The 19,545-nt window shown below is 55.6% G+C and overlaps 2 protein-coding genes across 3 annotated transcripts in view; both read right to left on the bottom strand.

Moving 5' to 3' along the window:
- Window positions 1-4,825, bottom strand: part of LOC144728535 (tetratricopeptide repeat protein 12-like) — a 195,354-nt gene extending 190,529 nt beyond the window's left edge. The window contains 4 exon segments of the mRNA XM_078608037.1: window positions 336-372; window positions 818-987; window positions 1,422-1,513; window positions 4,696-4,825. Coding sequence (XP_078464163.1) covers window positions 336-372; window positions 818-987; window positions 1,422-1,513; window positions 4,696-4,790 — 394 coding nt within the window. The 5' untranslated portion in view covers window positions 4,791-4,825.
- Window positions 4,826-6,530: 1,705 nt separating this feature from the next.
- Window positions 6,531-19,115, bottom strand: TMEM145 (transmembrane protein 145). 2 transcript variants are annotated; one of them, XM_078608035.1, is made up of 15 exons: window positions 19,036-19,115; window positions 17,251-17,325; window positions 16,514-16,591; window positions 16,114-16,200; window positions 15,885-15,974; window positions 15,254-15,338; window positions 14,624-14,695; window positions 13,760-13,828; window positions 13,198-13,278; window positions 12,441-12,519; window positions 12,072-12,165; window positions 11,238-11,410; window positions 11,007-11,127; window positions 10,488-10,748; window positions 6,531-10,108 (listed from the first exon to the last, which is right to left on the bottom strand). In XM_078608035.1, exons 2-15 carry the CDS (start codon window positions 17,275-17,277, stop codon window positions 9,965-9,967), a joined length of 1,461 nt encoding a protein of 486 aa, XP_078464161.1. In that variant the 5' UTR covers window positions 17,278-17,325; window positions 19,036-19,115; the 3' UTR covers window positions 6,531-9,964. The 2 variants fall into 2 exon arrangements, with proteins under 2 accessions (XP_078464161.1, XP_078464160.1); XM_078608034.1 differs by lacking the exon at window positions 19,036-19,115 and adding an exon at window positions 18,717-19,029.
- Window positions 19,116-19,545: the final 430 nt, after the last annotated feature.

Genomic DNA, 19,545 nt, shown 5'->3' with positions numbered 1-19,545 from the left:
AGGGGAGGTTGATGGTTGGTAAAACGCGAATGCTGGAGCCCTTAAGGGTGCACGGGGGATTCACGACGCATAGCAGGGACAGAAGAATGCAACGAGCAGAGAAATTATCTGCTGATGTCTGTAGCAAAAATTGTATTTGGTGCTGCTGATGCTGCAGTGGCACAAGCATACATAAGACAATCGCCAAAAAGAACATCGTGCGTGTGGGGGGGCCTTAAAACAAAATAAATTAAGTCGACGTTCCAGGCAATGACCCTGCTTCACGTGAATAAATTAGTTACTCTCTACGTGTGGTTGGCATGAGATGTTGTGGTGTGCGTGCGTGGTGGCCACACCGCTACCTTGGCTCATCTCCGGGCACGGGTTTCCTTCCTGAAAACAACCGCAATTAAACGACCACAATGAAACACCAATGACAACCACACTCGTAGTGAACCCTACTTCACGGTTAGAAAGTAAAGTTTAAAACGATGAACCCATTGCATCGCAACATCCCTGATGATAATGATCACACCATTGATGACAAAAAAGTATATAATTCCAAATTGTAATGTCGTGCCACCGCACAGCATTCGCTCCTCGCTCTGGGGAAGAGGAACCACAGACGAGCGGGAATGCAGCAGCCACGCAGTTCCCCAAGCTCTGGGGACCTCTATATAAATATTTTTTCAGCCAATTAATATTCATGTTGATCATGACCCTGATCATCATCGTCATCAGGATACATCTGATGACGATGATGGTGGTGGTCGTAATCGGGTCGACGACCGCATGGAACTCCGCAACATCTGGCGAGAGTGGAGGCTGCGTTCCTCACCATGCTGCCCGCCGCCGGTGCCGCGGAAATGACCGTGCGGTCCAGGCGTACCCGGCAGCCGTCAACCTCCTCCTGATCGTCATGGAGCTGCTGGATGGTGCGGTCGGCCTCCGCCAGCGCCGCTCTCCGTAGCTGCTCGTCCGGAGAGTTCATGCGGGCGAGCAGGTCAGCTGGGCGACACGTGCACAGAGGTCACGCTGGTACCCCTTTTCCCACTAGCACATCTGAACCGAGCCAGAGCTGTCCTGACCCAGGCCATTGTAGCTCAGGAGGCGCCATGTTGTTTTTTTCCACTGCAGAAACCGTGCCGTGCCTCCCAAGTCACGCGCAGTGAACGAGCGGAGACGCCGCATCCTCGGCGCGTACCGACCGACGTCACACGCAGCGATTACGTCATTTGCCCCGTGGCCCTGCTTGGCCCCGAGGTAGCTTCAGTCGCCTGACAAGGATGGTGGGCGCACCTTCGGTTTAGTTCCGGCCGGTGGAAAACCAACGCTGTCATAGGCACTGGCTCGGCTCGGATGTGACAGTGGGAAGGAGGCCTTCGTCCCGCGTCACAGGGCAATGCCCTGCCCTGCCCACCCGTGGCGTGCGAGAGCCTCACCGACGTCGTCCACTCTGCCCAAGAAGCGACCGAGTTGCTCGTCCGTGCTCGAGTCCACCATGGCCGCTGTCACCGTGTTTCTCTGTGCGTGTCTGCTCTGATGAATGGGACACGCGCACAGCGGGATGCAATACACACACACACCACACACGCACAGATACAACACACACACACAACACACACACACCACACACGCACAGATACAACACACACACACCACACACTCACAGATACAACACACACACACCACACACACACACCACACATGCACAGATACAACACACACACACATGCATAGATACAACACACACACACCACACACGCACAGATACAACACACACACACCACACACGCACAGATACAACACACACACACCACACACGCACAGATACAACACACACACACCACACACGCACAGATACAACACACACACACCACACACGCACAGATACAACACACACACACACCACACACACACAGATACAACACACACACACACCGCACACGCACAGATACAACACACACACACACACCGCACACGCACAGATACAACACACACACACACACCGCACACGCACAGATACAACACACTCACACACCACACACTCACAGATACAACACACACACACACCACACACTCACAGATACAACACACACACACCGCACACTCACAGATACAACACACACACACCACACACGCACAGATACAACACACACACACCACACACGCACAGATACAACACACACACACACCGCACACGCACAGATACAACACACACACACACCGCACACGCACAGATACAACACACACACACACCGCACACGCACAGATACAACACACACACACCACACACGCACAGATACAACACACACACACACCGCACACGCACAGATACAACACACACACACCGCACACGCACAGATACAACACACACACACACCGCACACGCACAGATACAACACACACACACACACCACACGCACAGATACAACACACACACACACCACACACGCACAGATACAACACACACACACACCACACACGCACAGATACAACACACACACACACCACACACTCACATATACAACACACACACACACCGCACACGCACAGATACAACACACACACACACCACACACGCACAGATACAACACACACACACACCGCACACGCACAGATACAACACACACACACACCGCACACGCACAGATACAACACACACACACACCGCACACTCACAGATACAACACACACACACACACCACACACGCACAGATACAACACACACACACCACACACTCACAGATACAACACACACACACCACACACGCACAGATACAACACACACACACACACACCGCACACGCACAGATACAACACACACACACACCGCACAGATACAACACACACACACACCGCACACGCACAGATACAACACACACACACCACACACGCACAGATACAACACACACACCACACACGCACAGATACAACACACACACACACCGCACACGCACAGATACAACACACACACACACACCACACGCACAGATACAACACACACACACACCACACACGCACAGATACAACACACACACACACCACACACGCACAGATACAACACACACACACACCACACACTCACATATACAACACACACACCACACACGCACAGATACAACACACACACACACCGCACACGCACAGATACAACACACACACACACCGCACACGCACAGATACAACACACACACACCGCACACGCACAGATACAACACACACACACCGCACACGCACAGATACAACACACACACACCGCACACGCACAGATACAACACACACACACCGCACACGCACAGATACAACACACACACACACCACACGCACAGATACAACACACACACACCGCACACGCACAGATACAACACACACACACCGCACACGCACAGATACAACACACACACACCGCACACGCACAGATACAACACACACACACACCACACGCACAGATACAACACACACACACCACACACGCACAGATACAACACACACACACACCACACGCACAGATACAACACACACACACACCACACGCACAGATACAACACACACACACCACACACGCACAGATACAACACACACACACACCACACACGCACAGATACAACACACACACACACCGCACACGCACAGATACAACACACACACACCACACACGCACAGATACAACACACACACACCACACACGCACAGATACAACACACACACACACACACCGCACACGCACAGATACAACACACACACACCACACACGCACAGATACAACACACACACACACCACACACTCACAGATACAACACACACACACACCACACACGCACAGATACAACACACACACACCACACACGCACAGATACAACACACACACACCACACACTCACAGATACAACACACACACACACCACACACTCACAGATACAACACACACACACCACACACACACAGATACAACACACACACACACCACACACTCACAGATACAACACACACACACACCACACACGCACAGATGCAACACACACACACCACACACACACAGATACAACACACACACACACACCGCACACACACAGATACAACACACACGCACACACCGCACACGCACAGATACAACACACACGCACAGATACAACACACACACACACACAGATACAACACACACACTACACACGCACAGATACAACACACACACACCACACACACACACAGATACAACGCACACACACCACACACACACACAGATACAACGCACACACCACACACACACAGATACAACGCACACACGCACATATACAACACACACACACCACACGCACATATACAACACACACACTTGCAGGCAGCAGTATAAGACACACACACACCACGCCTCTACCACGCCAGTGCCCCCATCTCCGTGTGTGGGCGCTCTCTCTCTCAGCGCGGTCCCAGCAGCAGCAGCGACTCAACTCCCCACGAGCCTCGTTAATCACCACCTCGTTAATCCCCCCCCCTCACCAATGAACCCGATGTAGCCGCCTCGTTAATCAACTCCTCGAGCAATCAGCGGGACTCATCGAGCAGCACGGAGACCCCTCGTGAACCCTGACCCCCAAACTCGCACGGAAGGCGCCGCGGTTTCCATTGAACTCACGCCGAGATCGCCTCAACCCTCCCGCCCTCTCAGCCTCCTGCCCTCACCCTCTCAGCCTCCCTCAGCCTCCCGCCACTCACGGTTCGATCTCCCGGGCGGGCAGCGCCACGCGAGGTTCGTGCGGGGCTCGGTCGGAGTGGCGAGATTCCCGATTCCTGGCGTCCCTCGTCTCCATGGCGACGCGCGGACGTCACGTGACCACCCGCCATGCGTGGTGGTGAATGAGTGGGTTAATTATGAATGAATGGCCTGATGTGTGCGCGAGTGAATGAGTGGGTTGTGAATTAATCACCAGATGTGGGCGAGTGAATGAATGACTTAATTCTTGAGCGAATCAGTTCATTATGAATGCTTCCGCTGTTTTAAATATTAACGAATCAGTGAACGTGAATTAAATCAGCCGATTTGCGAGTGAATCAGTTAATTATGAACGTTTCAGCTGGGTTTTTTTTGTATCCGAATGAATCAGTGCACGTGAATTAAATCAGCTGATTTGCGAGTGAATCAGTTTGGCCAGGGAGGCCTCATCGAGTTCCGTGACCGTTTCATTTATTTCCAGGAGGGTCCTGCCACGTCTCCACAGTCGACGCGACCCTCGTCCCAGGCGAGTGGTCTTGCCGCCTCAGCTGGAGCAGCACGCCGCCGGAACGCAGTCACCAACTCTCGCGGTGGCGTCCAAGGGATCTTGGATGTGCCCACTGTGATTGCAGCGCACGGAGCCTGGCGCCGAACATTCCATCGCAGTGTGGTCACACCGCCACCAACACCACCACCACCACGGCTGCGTGGGGAGGCCTTCATCCAGCGGTCGATCAACAATGGGCCGTCTATGAACGTTGGGTCGACACTTAAACACTCGATGCTGCAACCCAGACTGGATGTGTGTATGGGACCTTTTTTACCGGTAACGATAAAACGGGTGTCAAGATGTCCACACGCCAAACAGGCACGCCTCTTGCAAGGCATCGAGTTTGCATTGGCCACACATCATGCTTGTGGCAAAACATGCAAACAGCCTCCTCCGTGGCCTTGTCGCACCAGTGCTAGGCCAGTGTGTTGCGTGGTGGTGGATTATTCTCATGATTAGGCAAGTGGCAAACGGGACTTTTAATGTCCCCGTGAAGAACTGACAGATCTCTTTATTTTTCGATATCCGATATAACCGGTCACCATCCCTGGTGACGTTTCCAGCATGGGCAGCTCGCCCTTGAGACCCCGATCTGTGTTGAACTCATTGTTCCCATTATCATCGTCGTTATTATTAGTAGTATTGTCGTCGTGACAGCAGCCTCGACAGCCTCAACAGCCTCAACAGCAGCGACAGCCTCAACAGCCTCGACAGCAGCGACAGCCTCAACATCATCAACAGCCTCAACACCCTCAACAGCCTCGACATCAGCGACAGCCTCAACAGCAGCGACAGCCTCAACAGCCTCGACAGCAGCAACAGCCTCGACAGCAGCGACAGCCTCGACAGCAGCAACAGCCTCGACAGCGCGGGAGGCAGGGAGGTCTCCGAGTCCCGTCAGGCGGCGGCACTCGTGGACAAAGGGCGACGTCGCAGCGAGTCGCTCGAGCGCATCCACAGAGCGGGTGGTGGTCGTGGTGGTGGTGGTGATGCTCCCACGTGGGCCCCCCGTGGTGCTTGGGGTCTGGTTGGCTACACGAGGCGCCCTGCCTGGTGTCGACCCTGTGGAGCAGGGCCCGTGATGGGAGGCGTGGCAGGATTTAGCTCCATGGGCCTTTGGCCTTCTCACTAAAGTCCGAGTCTAAAGGAATATAAATCGATGATATACACTGGATATACTGTGTATATAGTAATGTCCCACGGTGGAAGCTGCCGCATCCTCCTCAACAAGCGGGACAATCCCTGGGGAAACCAGGACAGTTGGCTAGCCCCATGAACACTCATCAGTCGGCTGAACACATGTTTAATATAATTTTTAAAAAAACATACATATAATGCAGAAACCCTCCAGAAAAAAACCCAGTCCTTTCCACTCAGTGTGGCTTCCTGGGTAAATCAGTAAAGGTTAATATAATAACCCGAGCACTGCTAGCGGGGGAGCGAGCAGAGCGACTCCACGTCGCTGCTGAATACTGCGATCGCGAACGCGAATAAATACCGACCGAGTGACACCGCATGCACACGACACGCTCATGTTTGTATAATACTGTGAATGTAGAAAAAAACACGAATGGTCGCATTGACACCCGATATAGAAGAAGACAGCACACAGCACAGCAACAACGGTCCCGGAGGGCCACCAGACGTGACACGGGACACGTGGGGAAGGGAAACACCGGGACACCACCAATGGTTCAGAACATGGGGGGGGGACCCCACGGGATACACGGGGACACCATACGAGGGAGACACATGACACAGTGGGAGACACAGGGACACAATGGGAGACACAAAAACACAATGGGAAAGGAGGCACTGGGATATGGGGTGACACGGGGATACCAGGAGCTAGGGTTCGAGCTAGGCCAGGTTGTATGTTGAACTTCTTTCGCACCGTACGTAGCCAACCGTGCTTATCGCAGGTGCAGGACAACAAACTAAACACAAAAAGCAGTCCCAAGGAAATGAGTTTTCAATCTCGATTTAAAAGTGCATCGCTCCAGTAGCATCCTAATATCGGAAGGGAGAGCATTCCAGACGGCTGCAGAAGCGCATCCTAAAGCGCACAATGCCCAGCAGCTGAATAGGTGAGGGCGATGTTTCGGGGTTGGGTTTATGGATAAGATTTGGAACGTAATTTGGGCTAAGGTTGTGGTTAGACTTACGGTTAGGTCTGTGGTGGCAGTTAGGTCAAGGGCGAGGTTTAAGGCAAGGCCTACGGTTATATAGGGTCAGGGCTCGGGTTATGGTTATAGCTACGGTTAGTTTGAGCTATGGTTGGATTAGGGCGAGAGTTAGAGATGGGATTAGGGGCAATGCTCTAGGGCGACCGCAGCGTGGGGCGATGGTTGGGGCCAGGGCTGGCGTGACCGCGGCCCTGCGGCGGAGTGTGCCGAGCCTGCGGGGCGATCGCCTGGCTGGTTGCCGGGGTAACCGGGACAAAGAGATCGGGACACCCGTGATGGCAGGAGACGAGAGGCAAACACGGCGGCTGCACTGTGCACACATGAACCTCGCGTGCGCACACCCACGCCGTGCGCTCCATACACACAGCCCTGGGCATACCATACACACACACTATGCATACCATACACACACGCCCTGAATACCATACACACACGCCATGCAAACCCACATACTCCATACACACACTATGCATACCATACACACACGCCATGCAAACCCACATACTCCATACACACACGGTACATACGATCAAAACTCAAATACCCCCCCAAACACACACACCGTGGACACTACACACACACTGAACCCTCCTCACCCGTCGCGTTTAACAAATCGCTGCCGTTCTCCGTGGAAAATTTAGGAGATGGAAAAAAAATCTAATCCGGGATTGAAATGGATGAATAATGACCAGCACGTCTCTCCTCGCGTCTCTGCGAGCAGCAGCCCAGCACCGAAGGGGGATTAATTTTAGTTTTAGCCAGGGCTCTATGTTCTCACCCAGCACACCACGTCCAGTATATCGCTCAACGCTAGACCTGTGGCTGCGAGTCAAGTGACACCTTACGGCAGTCAAACCGCCACCAGCGACCCGGCAAAAAAATACTGCCGAGCTCAGCAACAATCGGCCGCAGTACCGCCACAATTCACACCACCACCAACAGCCCCACCACCAATAACATCAGCAGCACTACCACCAACACTACTACCAGCTGCAGTACCACCGTCACCACCCCCCCCCCCCCCCACCAAAGCAACGGTCTCCCGTGTAGCCCATAACAGACTGTTGGGGCAAGTGCTGTTAGCGAACACACATGAAGGGCGACATGGCACGCGAGGGGAGTGGGTGGCCATGCTCGGCCGTCTTTGTCTCCCAGTGCTGATGTTTACACACCATACAGGGTATTCGTTAAGGCTGAGTTGACCTAGGGGAGGCCCAAGACCAGTTAATATTTCTTGAGCGTGAATCTAACCCAGATCTCCGGGTTCGTATCGCATTGCGCTAACCACTGCGTTTCCGCTCCCCATACCAACACGGCTACCAGTATCATCCCCACAAGAACCATCAGCACCAACACTGCAACCACCAACACCATCAGTATCACCACCAGCAGCAGTACAGCATTGCCAATACTGATATAGCACCACCGGCACCAATACCACCAGCAGCACCGCCCCAGCACTGCCACCAGCAACACCGGCAGGATGAGGACAGGTGGACTCACACAGGATATTTTGACTCGCAGCGAATGTCTCGCAAGCCCACGACGAGCGCCGCGTCGTGCGTGCATCGGAATCCGCTCGCGGGGCGTAACGTTGCTCGCTGAGCCCTGCAACCACGAGAGGCGCTGCCACTCGCCACAAAGAGGCAGGTCGCGAATCGGTTGGCGAACTCGGCATCGCGAAAAATCCCAGCCACCGGGACCGCATTGTATCGAGCCCCAGAGGAATGATGGGGCTGAGTATTATATGTAGGTCAACAAGATATTGTTTCGTAAAGGAATTCACATTTGCTTTGCACATTTCACCCCTGACCCCACGTTACATAACTTGGTGTTCGCGCCATCCCGCAGTGCAGCAGGGCAATCGTCGCCAAGCAAGGTGTTGCTGTGTTTCAAAAACACAGCCTGGAGTTGTTTCACAGTAGGGAGCAACGTGGCTATGTGGCTTAAATTCATTGACGAGTTATTTATATTTTTTTAAATGTTATCAAGTTTGGACCATGACGCTGGCATACACACACTACTCTATTTTGAATAACACCACGGGATCTTTAACGCGTCTGCTATAAATCAGACGACGCGCAAAATTATTAATGCTCAATACGCACCGCAGTATTAACCGGGGGGGGGGGGGGGGGCAGCCACGGGGGCTGGTATCGCTAACCTCCGCAACGAGCGGCAAAATCGCTGCGCTACCGCTCGACCACCGCGTCGCCATCCCGGACGATCGCGCGTCGAGCGCGTTGCCATGGCGACACCAGCGGTGGAACCCTCGGAGCCCTCCGCCGAGCCAGGCCCCCCACACACCCCCACCTCCTGGCCCCGAGCAGCCCCGGGGGCCGCGGGGCCCGGCGGTTTTGGCACAAAAACTCCGGCGGTGACGCCGCGGGTGACGCCGCCGGTGTGATCCGGCTCTGAAAGGAGCACCTTCTATCCGGCCGGTAAGAGAGGCCGACGCCGTAATCTCCGTGCTGTCTGTGTTCCGTGTGCGTTATCCGTGAGACGCGTGCAAGGGGAGGGCCCCTGCCACCCAGGTTAGGCGGGGAGGCTGGTGGGGCCCCGGGCCCTCCCCGCGGGGCTCCCGTCCGGGTTTGGGGTCCCGGGCTCGGAGGATTCGGCCACGGGGGAGCCCAGATCCACGAAGCTGCTCATTGAGCCCCCCGGCGCGAACAGAGCGCCCTGCACGCACACAGCCACACGGAGACATTCAGAGATATAGACAGAAACAGAGGTACACATAGAGCCACTCTGCACACACTCACGTAGAGATGTATATGGTGACGCACACAGAGAGACAAAGAGATATACATGCAGAGACATTGACATAGAGACATATCGACACAAAAACATAAATACACAAAGACACACATACTGACATATATAGACATATAGATACACACACATACAGACCCACGTAAGCAAAGAGACATACACACTCACATATACACAGGCACAGGCGCATACAAAAACACACATGCTGTAGACATAAACGCATACAAGAGAGAGACACAGAGTGCGATGGAGTGAGACAAAGGAAGACCGAGAGAGTGAGACGAACCTTGGAGCCGGAGACGCAGAACAGCTCGGTGAGGTTGGGTCCCACCGAGTCGGACACGAAGTTGCCGTTGCTGTAGGCGTGATGCTGCTGCTGTAGCGAGTCGCCCCCCCGCGCGTCGCCACCCCCCCGCGCGCCGGGCCCGTAGGCGTGCTGCGCGAACGCGCACTCGTCCCCGGGCAGCGCCGCTCCCAGCGCCCCGATCTGGGAGGTGCGCACGTGGAACGGGAAGTTCCGATTGGCGGCGGACGGCCGGGTCATCACCTGCGGTCGGTGCAGAAGGATAGGAGGAGACACGCGGAGGAGTGGGTGGGTGAGCGAGTGAGTGGGCGAATGGGTGAGTGAGAGACTGAATGGGTGAGTGAGCAGGTGAGTGGGCGAGTGAGCGAGTACAGGAGTTCTGCATGACTGCGCACAGCGGTAGCGTGTTTGCCGCTTGTGGTTCACAGTTCGAATCCACATGCCATAATAATCGTAATCGTACCACGGCGCGCATCTGCGTGCCCGCCACCGCTGCCTCACCAGGAAGACGGCGTGGGCGTAGAGGTGGATGCCCAGCTGGATGTCGTTCACCATCTTCTCGCGCTCCCACTTCGCCATCACAAAGTTCGCGATTAGAGCCACGACCGGCACCGAGAAAAACCTCCACAAGGGAAGGGGTGAGGGGGATAACAGCCACCACTTTAATGATCCACGCGGTTCTAAGCGCTGGCTATCTCTCTCTCTGTGTCTCTCTCTTTCTCTGCATCTCACCAGAAAGTGTAGGCGACGAAGAAGCGCACATAGAAGCGCTGCTTGTCGGGGTGGCGCTGCAGCGTGCGGTACACGGAGCAGCAGAACCACACGTAGGCCGTCAGCTGCATCAGCATGAGGCCATAGCCCACGGGAGACTCATAGGTGTACAGCACCTGGCCCGGGTCAAACCACTACACACACAACGGCAGCAGCAGCATGGCGCGTGCCAGGCTCAGTACACACAGAAGCAAACGACAAACATCCCCCGTGTAGGCTATAACAGACTGTTGGGGCAAGAGCTCTTTGTGAGCAGCACCTATGAAAAACCGCATGGCACACAAGGGGGTAGGTGGCCAGCACCACACCCAGCCACCTCCGTCTCCCCCCAATGCTGTTTAAAACCGCACCCGAGACTCATTTAAGGCCCAGTCGATCTAGGGGAGGTCCAGAACCGGTTCAAATATTTGTCACGGACATGTGCTGTTAGCGGGAATCGAACTCGGGTTGCTGGGTTTTCAGAGCAGTGCACTAACCACTCCACAACCGATGCGCGATTTCAACGTGTAACACGCCGCACAGTATCCGCTTACTCGCGAAGAGCGAGAGAGAGAACATGAGGAACCACGGATGAGTGGAAAAGGGAGAAAACAAATGCGTGTGAGGGGGGGAAACACTCGATGCCAAACAGATCGAACAAGCCAAGGTATGACACCTCCTGGACACCCACTGGAAGGGAGTTCCACAACATTTGCGTGATCCACCAACCCCGATCACCAGAGTGCTGGATTACAGGCCAGGGGCATCCATCCGGGCGAGAACGGCGTCGTCCACCGGGGTGAGCGCTCCGCTCACCTTTGCCTCGTAGATGAAGAGGCTGGCGTAGGTGGTGGTGTAGAGCGTCATGTACACGGTGAGCTTCACCACCCCCGCGTGGCTGATGCGGCCCCTGCACGGCGGGCAGCGGGGGAGACACGGCGCAACTCGCGATTACCGCTAGCGGTGGGGCATGGGTCAAGGTGCATTCACACACACATATATACACGCAGTGAAACTGTTACACGCACTTACATACGCATGCTGACACGTGCAATCAAACGGAGTGTGTGCGTGGGTGTAAGTTCGTGTATGTGGATGCTTGTGTGTGCATTTGTGTTTGTGTGCATTTGTGTTTGTGTGCGTGCATGTGCGCGTGTGTGCACGTGTGTGTGTGTGCGTGCGTACCGCGTAACCGTGAAGCCCTTCCCCAGCAGGATGAGCAGGAGCAGGAAGGTGAGGAAGCTGGCTGAGAAGAGCAACTTACCTGCACAGTGCACACAAACAGTCCCCCCCCCAACCCCCGTAGCCTTTAACGGACTGTTGGGGCAAGTACTTTGAGCGAGCAGCACCGATGAAGGCTGGCACTGTGTGGGACACGAGGGAGTGGGTGGCCAGCCCCATGCGCCGCCACATCGCACCAGGTACACAATTGAGATTGATTCGACCGAGGGGAGGCCCAGCAATCCGGCTCAGATAATCGTCACCGGTGTTGTTCGTGAAGGAGAATCAAACTCGGGTCGCCAGGTTCGTAGTACAGCGCACTAACAGCGACACTACCGCTCCCCACAAAGAGAAAGTATAACAGACGATGTTCCGTTCAATGGCCCTTCTTCATAGCACATCAATAAAATACAGAGACACACACAACAACAACCGCCATTCACCACTAAGTGGCGGTGACGTCACCACGACGCTTGTGCCAGGCCATGTGCACCTTGAGGCCACGTGAAGTGTGGAACGCCCGACGGCAGGAGGTCACGGGGCAGACCCAGGTGCGACGGGTCGACTGACTGAAATGACTGAGATGACTGGCCGATGCACCACCTGTGCCCCCTACTGTGGCAACTTGCTGTGCTTTAGCCACACGTACATACGCACGCACACAACAAGACCACCCCTCTGGCTCGCACAGGCGGTGAGTGGTGCTGGTGCGTCCACTCACCCAGTACGCGCACGGGCTGGTTCCCACTGCCCGTGCGTGCGTACCCTCCCCAGTAGATGCACATCAGTAGGAGGCTCATCACTGTGGAGATGAGGAGGGGGGGGAATGTGAGTATTTGAGCAGGCAGCTCGCTCTCTCACCCACTCACTCACCCACCCACTCACTCACTCGTCCATTCACCCACTCACTCGTCCATTCACCCCCTCTCACTCCCCCCACACAGCGGTCCACCCCTCAAACTCACTCATTCATATTTATTCACCACGATCCACCACATTCTCACCCAAACTGACCATTCACTCATCCACCCAGACTCACCAGTCGCTTACACCTGCCCAACCACTGCAAACTCACTCTATCTGTTCCCTTACCCACCCCCTCTAACAGTGTTCACTCACCCACCCACTCCCTCACTCACTCACCTGCTCACTAACTCGCCCATCCAAACCAATGTACCCAACCACATGCCCGCCCGCGTACACTCGTCTGCGCATACACAAGCGTCCGCGTGCACCCAGGCACCCGCACATATACATGTACACGCGTGCGTGCTAGCACGTGCCTTGCATCCCCGCAGCCGCCATGAACAGTTTGTATGTGGAGTGGAAGAGCTGACGCTTCCTCAGCAAGTCTGCGAGACCGGGATCACAGAATACAATACAACACACAATCACAACCAGAATATTGATTTATACTCGAGGAATCCAATGAGCTCTAAAGCTCTTTTTCACAGGTGTCCAGTAAAGCTGCTCCTGCGCCGCCACGCCGGAGGGCAGCGACACCCTGGTGATGGTGCAGTGCGTGCGCGCACACAGGGGGCACGGGGGCACGGGGGCAGTGTGGCGAGGGAAATAGCTGTTGGCCAAGGAGACTGAGAGGCATGCAGGTCCAGAGTCGAACCCGGGCCCTTGGAAGTGTGAAGCTTGCGTAAGACGGGGAGTGTGACTGCGTCTCAAGGAGCTGGACAGACGCACTGGGCGCTTTGTGTTGTGGGGGCGTAGGTCTCTACGTGAATCTGTGGGTCTCTACTTGAGCCTGTGAGGTCTCCATGTGGATCTGGGGTCTGTGTGAGTATATGGGTTTCTATGCGAGTCCAAGGGTCTCTTTGAGAGTCTGTTCACTACAACGTAGATTCATATAGTGTCGACATATGGCTGAAGTCTGCCATACGAATGTGTAATTTCCACCACTGGTTCAGCAGGGCTGTAACCATGAAATGAGAATTTATGCCTCAATGCTAATTTGAGCAGGAAATCACTTTTCACTATTAACATATCGGTGAGTCACCTGTGTAAAGGTGAGTGTGGTGAGTATGGATGGTGTGGTTGTTGAGTTACTCCTATGAGCCGGGGAGTGTGGTATCTGTGTGTGGTTGGCGAGTTTCTCCTGCCTGACATGAGTGTGTGTGTGGGTGTTTGTACGTCACCTGCAAAGTAGCAAGACACAGCGAGAACAGCCGAGAAGACGAGCAGGTACGTGATGTCTGCCTGCAGGATTCCTGAAAACACACGCACGTGCAAGCATGTACAGGACAAAGATCCCCGTATAGCCTAAACAGACTGTTGGGGCAAGTGCTGTTAGTGAGTAGCATATATGAAGGCCAGAATGATACACGAGGGGGTGGGTGGCCAGCACCACGCCCGACCGCCTTTGTCTCCCTAGTGGCTATGTTTACACACCGCACTAGGTACTCATTTGAGGCTGAGTCGACCTAGGGGAGGCTCAGGACCGATTCAAACAAGTGTCACTGGTGTTCGCCGTGAGCAGGAATCAAACTCGGGTCAACGCGCTAACCGCTACACTGCCGCTCCCCCCACACACACAGACACAAGTGTATGCAAATAGACCACACACACACACATACATGATTATGCACACAGACAGACTCAAACATGAGAACAAAGGTACACACATAAACATTTACAAAGATATAAGACACATGCACTTGGATCCATGTCGACATCAGGCATAGTGTAAAGGCGTGTGTGTGCATGCATGTGTGTGTGTGCGTGTGTATCTGTGCGTGGGTGTGTCTATGCTTTCACCAGATCCGTACCGAACTCGTCCGCAGAGAAGTGCCGAGTCCAGAAGGAGTCTCCATTGGTCAGCGTGAGCTCAAAGTCCACGACCAAACCCCCACCCTTGGCAGCAACAGACAAAGACGCCACTGATGTTGGCCATGAGCAGGAATCGAATCAGGGTCACCGGGTTTGCAGCACAGTATGCTAACCACTGCGCCACCACTCTCCACCACACACACACGCATATGTATGGACATGCAAAGACAAAGATGCCCCCTATAGTCTTAACAGGTACTCATTTAAGGCTAAGTCGACCTAGAGGAGGCCCAGAACCGGTTCAAAATAGTATCACTGATGTTGGCCTTGAGCAGTAATCGAACTTGGATCTCCGGGTTAGAAACACAGTGCACTAATCACTGTGCCACCACTCCACACATATACCCACACTGCTTATACATGTACATATACACCACATGCAAACATGCACGCACACATATGCTCATGCACACGCACGTAAAACGTTCAGGTGGTGGGTGTGATGACCGCACGTACGCGTGTTATACGAGCGTGTTGTGTGTGATGTGCACGCACACGCGTGTGTGTACGCGAGGTGCACACATGTGTGTAACTTACATGCGCACACGTGTGTGCGTGTGCCAGACTTACTTCGCACTTGCTCAGCACGATGTACCACCAGCGCTCACGCACCGAGCGGAAACTCCGCGAGCCTCGACACTCCAACATTCCCTCCACCACCTGAGGGGCGACAGGCGGCGGGGACAGGTGGCGGGGCAGTGGTGGGTGACAGTCAGAGCAGTAACACAGCAACATAACACAGCAACAACACGGCGGTGCACTGACAGAGACACCCAGCGACACAAGCAGGTGGACTCACCTCGCAGCCCGACCAGGTGTACTCTGTCGTCAGGTTGATCACCTGGTTGTTTTCTGGCCGTAGGACCTGTTCCTTCTGCTGGCAGCTCTGCTCACACAACGCACAGGCGAGCACGGGTCTTGTAACAGGTACGCGCAGGTGCTCAAAGGTACACATAGGTGCACGCAAGAACACAAAGGTACATCTCTATACCACCAAATAAGCTCAAACCTCCAGTAAATCACGTGACTCCTGTGTGGCCACCCCCACTCTGAACCCCTCTCCCCTCCCCTGTGCAAACAGATGCTGCATATCTTAACATATCAGAGGCTGGGTTAAGGGACTGGCTTGCCAGCTTGTTGTTGTTGTTATTTACTACAGGCCCTGCTGCTGCTGCTGTTGGTGGCTGTGGTTCACTCACCTGGGAGGGCTGCTTGTAGACGGCGGGCCACTGTGACGGGTCGTCAAAGTACAGCAGCACGTTCTGGCAACATAGCGCCTGCACACCAAGACAAAGATTCCCTGTGTAGCCTTTAACGGTGTTTTGGGGAAAGTGCTGTTAGCGAGTATCTATTAAGGCTGTAACGGCACACGAGGGTGTGGTATTGGACAATACCACGCACAGCCGTCTTTGTTTCCCCAGTGCTGATGATTGCACACAGCAGCATAAACAAATGTTTAGGCTGAGTGGACATAGGGGTGAGTTCAGATATCTGTCAACGATGTTGGCTGTGACTGGAAATTAAACTCATCTTTGGGTTCGCCGCGCAGCGTGCTAACCGCTGTACCACCGCTCTCTCCATTCGTGACACGGACATCGCTCCCTCGTGACTCTCACGATCCACTCGCGCTCGTTAATATTAATCAGATGCTCCGTCTCCCCACAGACATTCGAGATGGACACTACACTCACTATCCCTAGTGGATACGGCGAGGACACACGGGGGTGTACACACGGGGGTGTACACACGGGGGTGTACACACGGGGGTGTACACACGGGGGTGTACACACGGGGGTGTACACACGGGGGTGTACACACGGGGGTGTACACACGGGGTGTACACACGGGGGTGTACACACATGGGGGTGTACACACGGGGTGTACACACGGGGGTAGACACATGGGGGTGGACACTCGGCCACCCAAGACCACTCACCTCAGGGTATCGGAAGAGGAATTCCATCTTTCCATAGTCGGTCAGGAAACAGAAGCGCGTGAGGAAGAGCCAGTCCTAGACACGGGGGGGGGGACACGGGGGGACGCGTGGACAAAGTCATCCCACATTGAAAGTGCTGTTTGCGAGAACCTGTTAAGGTCGACAGGGTGAATGTTGGGGTGCCGCAGAAGGCACCACGGCAGGCCACACGTCTCCCCAGTGTTCATGTTTACATTCTGCACAAGGTACTCGGCGTAGACTAATGTCCTAGGGGAGGCCCAGTGCAGGTTCAATTGTAACTCGCCACTGATGTTAGCCGTGGGTGGAAACTGAACTTAGCCGGGTTTAAGGCGCAGCGTATGAAGCACGGCAAACACAAACTCGTGAACACACAGACATACATGCGCACACACGTGTACATCGCCGGGTTAAAACACCCACGTCTATGCACACCCAAGTGGACACACGCGCGTGCACCTGTGTGTGTGCACCTAGCCACAGGTATACAGGCCTGTCAACACACCACGTGTGCACACCCCGATAAACACAAATACACGCGTGAACACAAACACCTGTCGACTCACACGCATCCCCACATTACCATGTGCGCACACACACACAGGGCGCGCACACACACAGGGCGCGCACACACACAGGGCGCGCACACACACAGGGCGCGCACACACACAGGGCGCGCACGCACACATTAGTGCCAGGTCACGTGCTCAGTCTCCAGAAACAACATTTCAGTCACGTGTCACAAAATTGCAGTCACGGGGGGGTCGTGGTCAGTCTGGGGGGGGGGGGTCCTGGTGGGTCGGGGGGGGGGGTCGGGGGTCCTGGTGGGTCTGGGGGGGGTCTGGGGGGGGGGTTGGGGGGGGGGTCTGGGGGGGGGGTTGGGGGGGGGGTCTGGGGGGGGGGGGTCTGAGGGGGGTCATGGTGGGTCTGGGGTGAGGGGTCTGGGAGGGGGGTCCTGGTGGGTCTGGGGGGGGGGGTCATGGTGGGTCTGGGGTGGGGGGTCTGGGGGGGGGGGTCTGGGGAGGGGTCTTGGTGGGTCTGGGGGGGGGTCCTGGTGGGTCTGGGGGGGGTCCTGGTGGGTCGGGAGGGGGTCGGGGGCCCTGGTGGGTCTGGGGGGGGGTCTGGGGGGGGGGTCTGGGGAGGGGTCCTGGTGGGTCTGGGGGGGGGGTCCTGGTGGGTCTGGGGGGGGGTCATGGTGGGTCTGGGGTGGGGGGTCTGGGGGGGGGGTCTGGGGAGGGGTCTTGGTGGGTCTGGGGGGGGGTCCTGGTGGGTCTGGGGGGGGTCCTGGTGGGTCGGGAGGAGGTCGGGGGTCCTGGTGGGTCTGGGGGGGGGTCTGGGGGGGGGTCTGGGGAGGGGTCCTGGTGGGTCTGGGGGGGGGGGTCCTGGTGGGTCTGGGGGGGGGGGGTCGGGGTGGGGGTCGGACAAACACAGGATTCACGCGCGCGCACCTCGGGCGCGCGCACGGAGCCGCGCACGATCTTGGCCGAGGCGTGTGGCGCGAAGAGGAGGAGGAGGTGGAGCGCCAGGGCGACTGCGGCGGCGAGGCGGACGAGGCGGAGGTGGCGGAGCGGGAGAGGCGCGAGCGCCGTTCGCGACATCCCTCACCTCCTCACTCACCTCCTCCCTCACTGCTCCCTCACCGCTTTGCCTCACCTCCCTCACCTCTTCACCAACTCCTCACCTCTTCGCCTCCCTCTTGCCTCACCACCTCACCTCTCCCTTCACCACATCCTCCTCACCTCTTCCCTCACCACCACCTCCCCTCACCTCTTCACCTCCTCACCCCCTGCGCTATCCCGCCTCGGCGCTGCGTCTCCTGCACCTGGCTTTGCCGCGTGACGTCACGGGGGGGGGATTGCGTCATTTGTGTCATCGCGATCAATGGTGGTGCAGGGTCATGACGCCACCGCGGCGTGACGTCACTGGCACGCTTGAAAATGACGTCACGCGCCTAACAAATAATCATCATCATCATCATCGCTGTGGCCCTTCAAATAAAAATATATAACATCCCATGTTTTAGGTCGTGGTTCTTTTAGCAATGAAGGGGCATTATCCGAAACGTCGTATTTTCTTCGTTCACTGTGTCTGTGCATCACTGCCAACGCAGCAGCATCACCAAATTATTCGGCGTGATGACGCAGCCGTTAGTGAAATCGCGCGCGTGACGTCATACCGATTGCATAATCGCGCCGGATATTCTCGGCATTGTGACGTCACGTGGCCCTCAAGTCGCCTGGACCGGAGTGATATCGTTCCCATGGCAACGCTGTGAAT

The sequence above is a fragment of the Lampetra planeri genome, chromosome 29, assembly GCF_965212315.1.
Source record: "Lampetra planeri chromosome 29, kcLamPlan1.2.h2, whole genome shotgun sequence".
NCBI lineage: Eukaryota > Metazoa > Chordata > Hyperoartia > Petromyzontiformes > Petromyzontidae > Lampetra > Lampetra planeri.
This window is presented reverse-complemented; position numbering and strand designations above follow the sequence as displayed.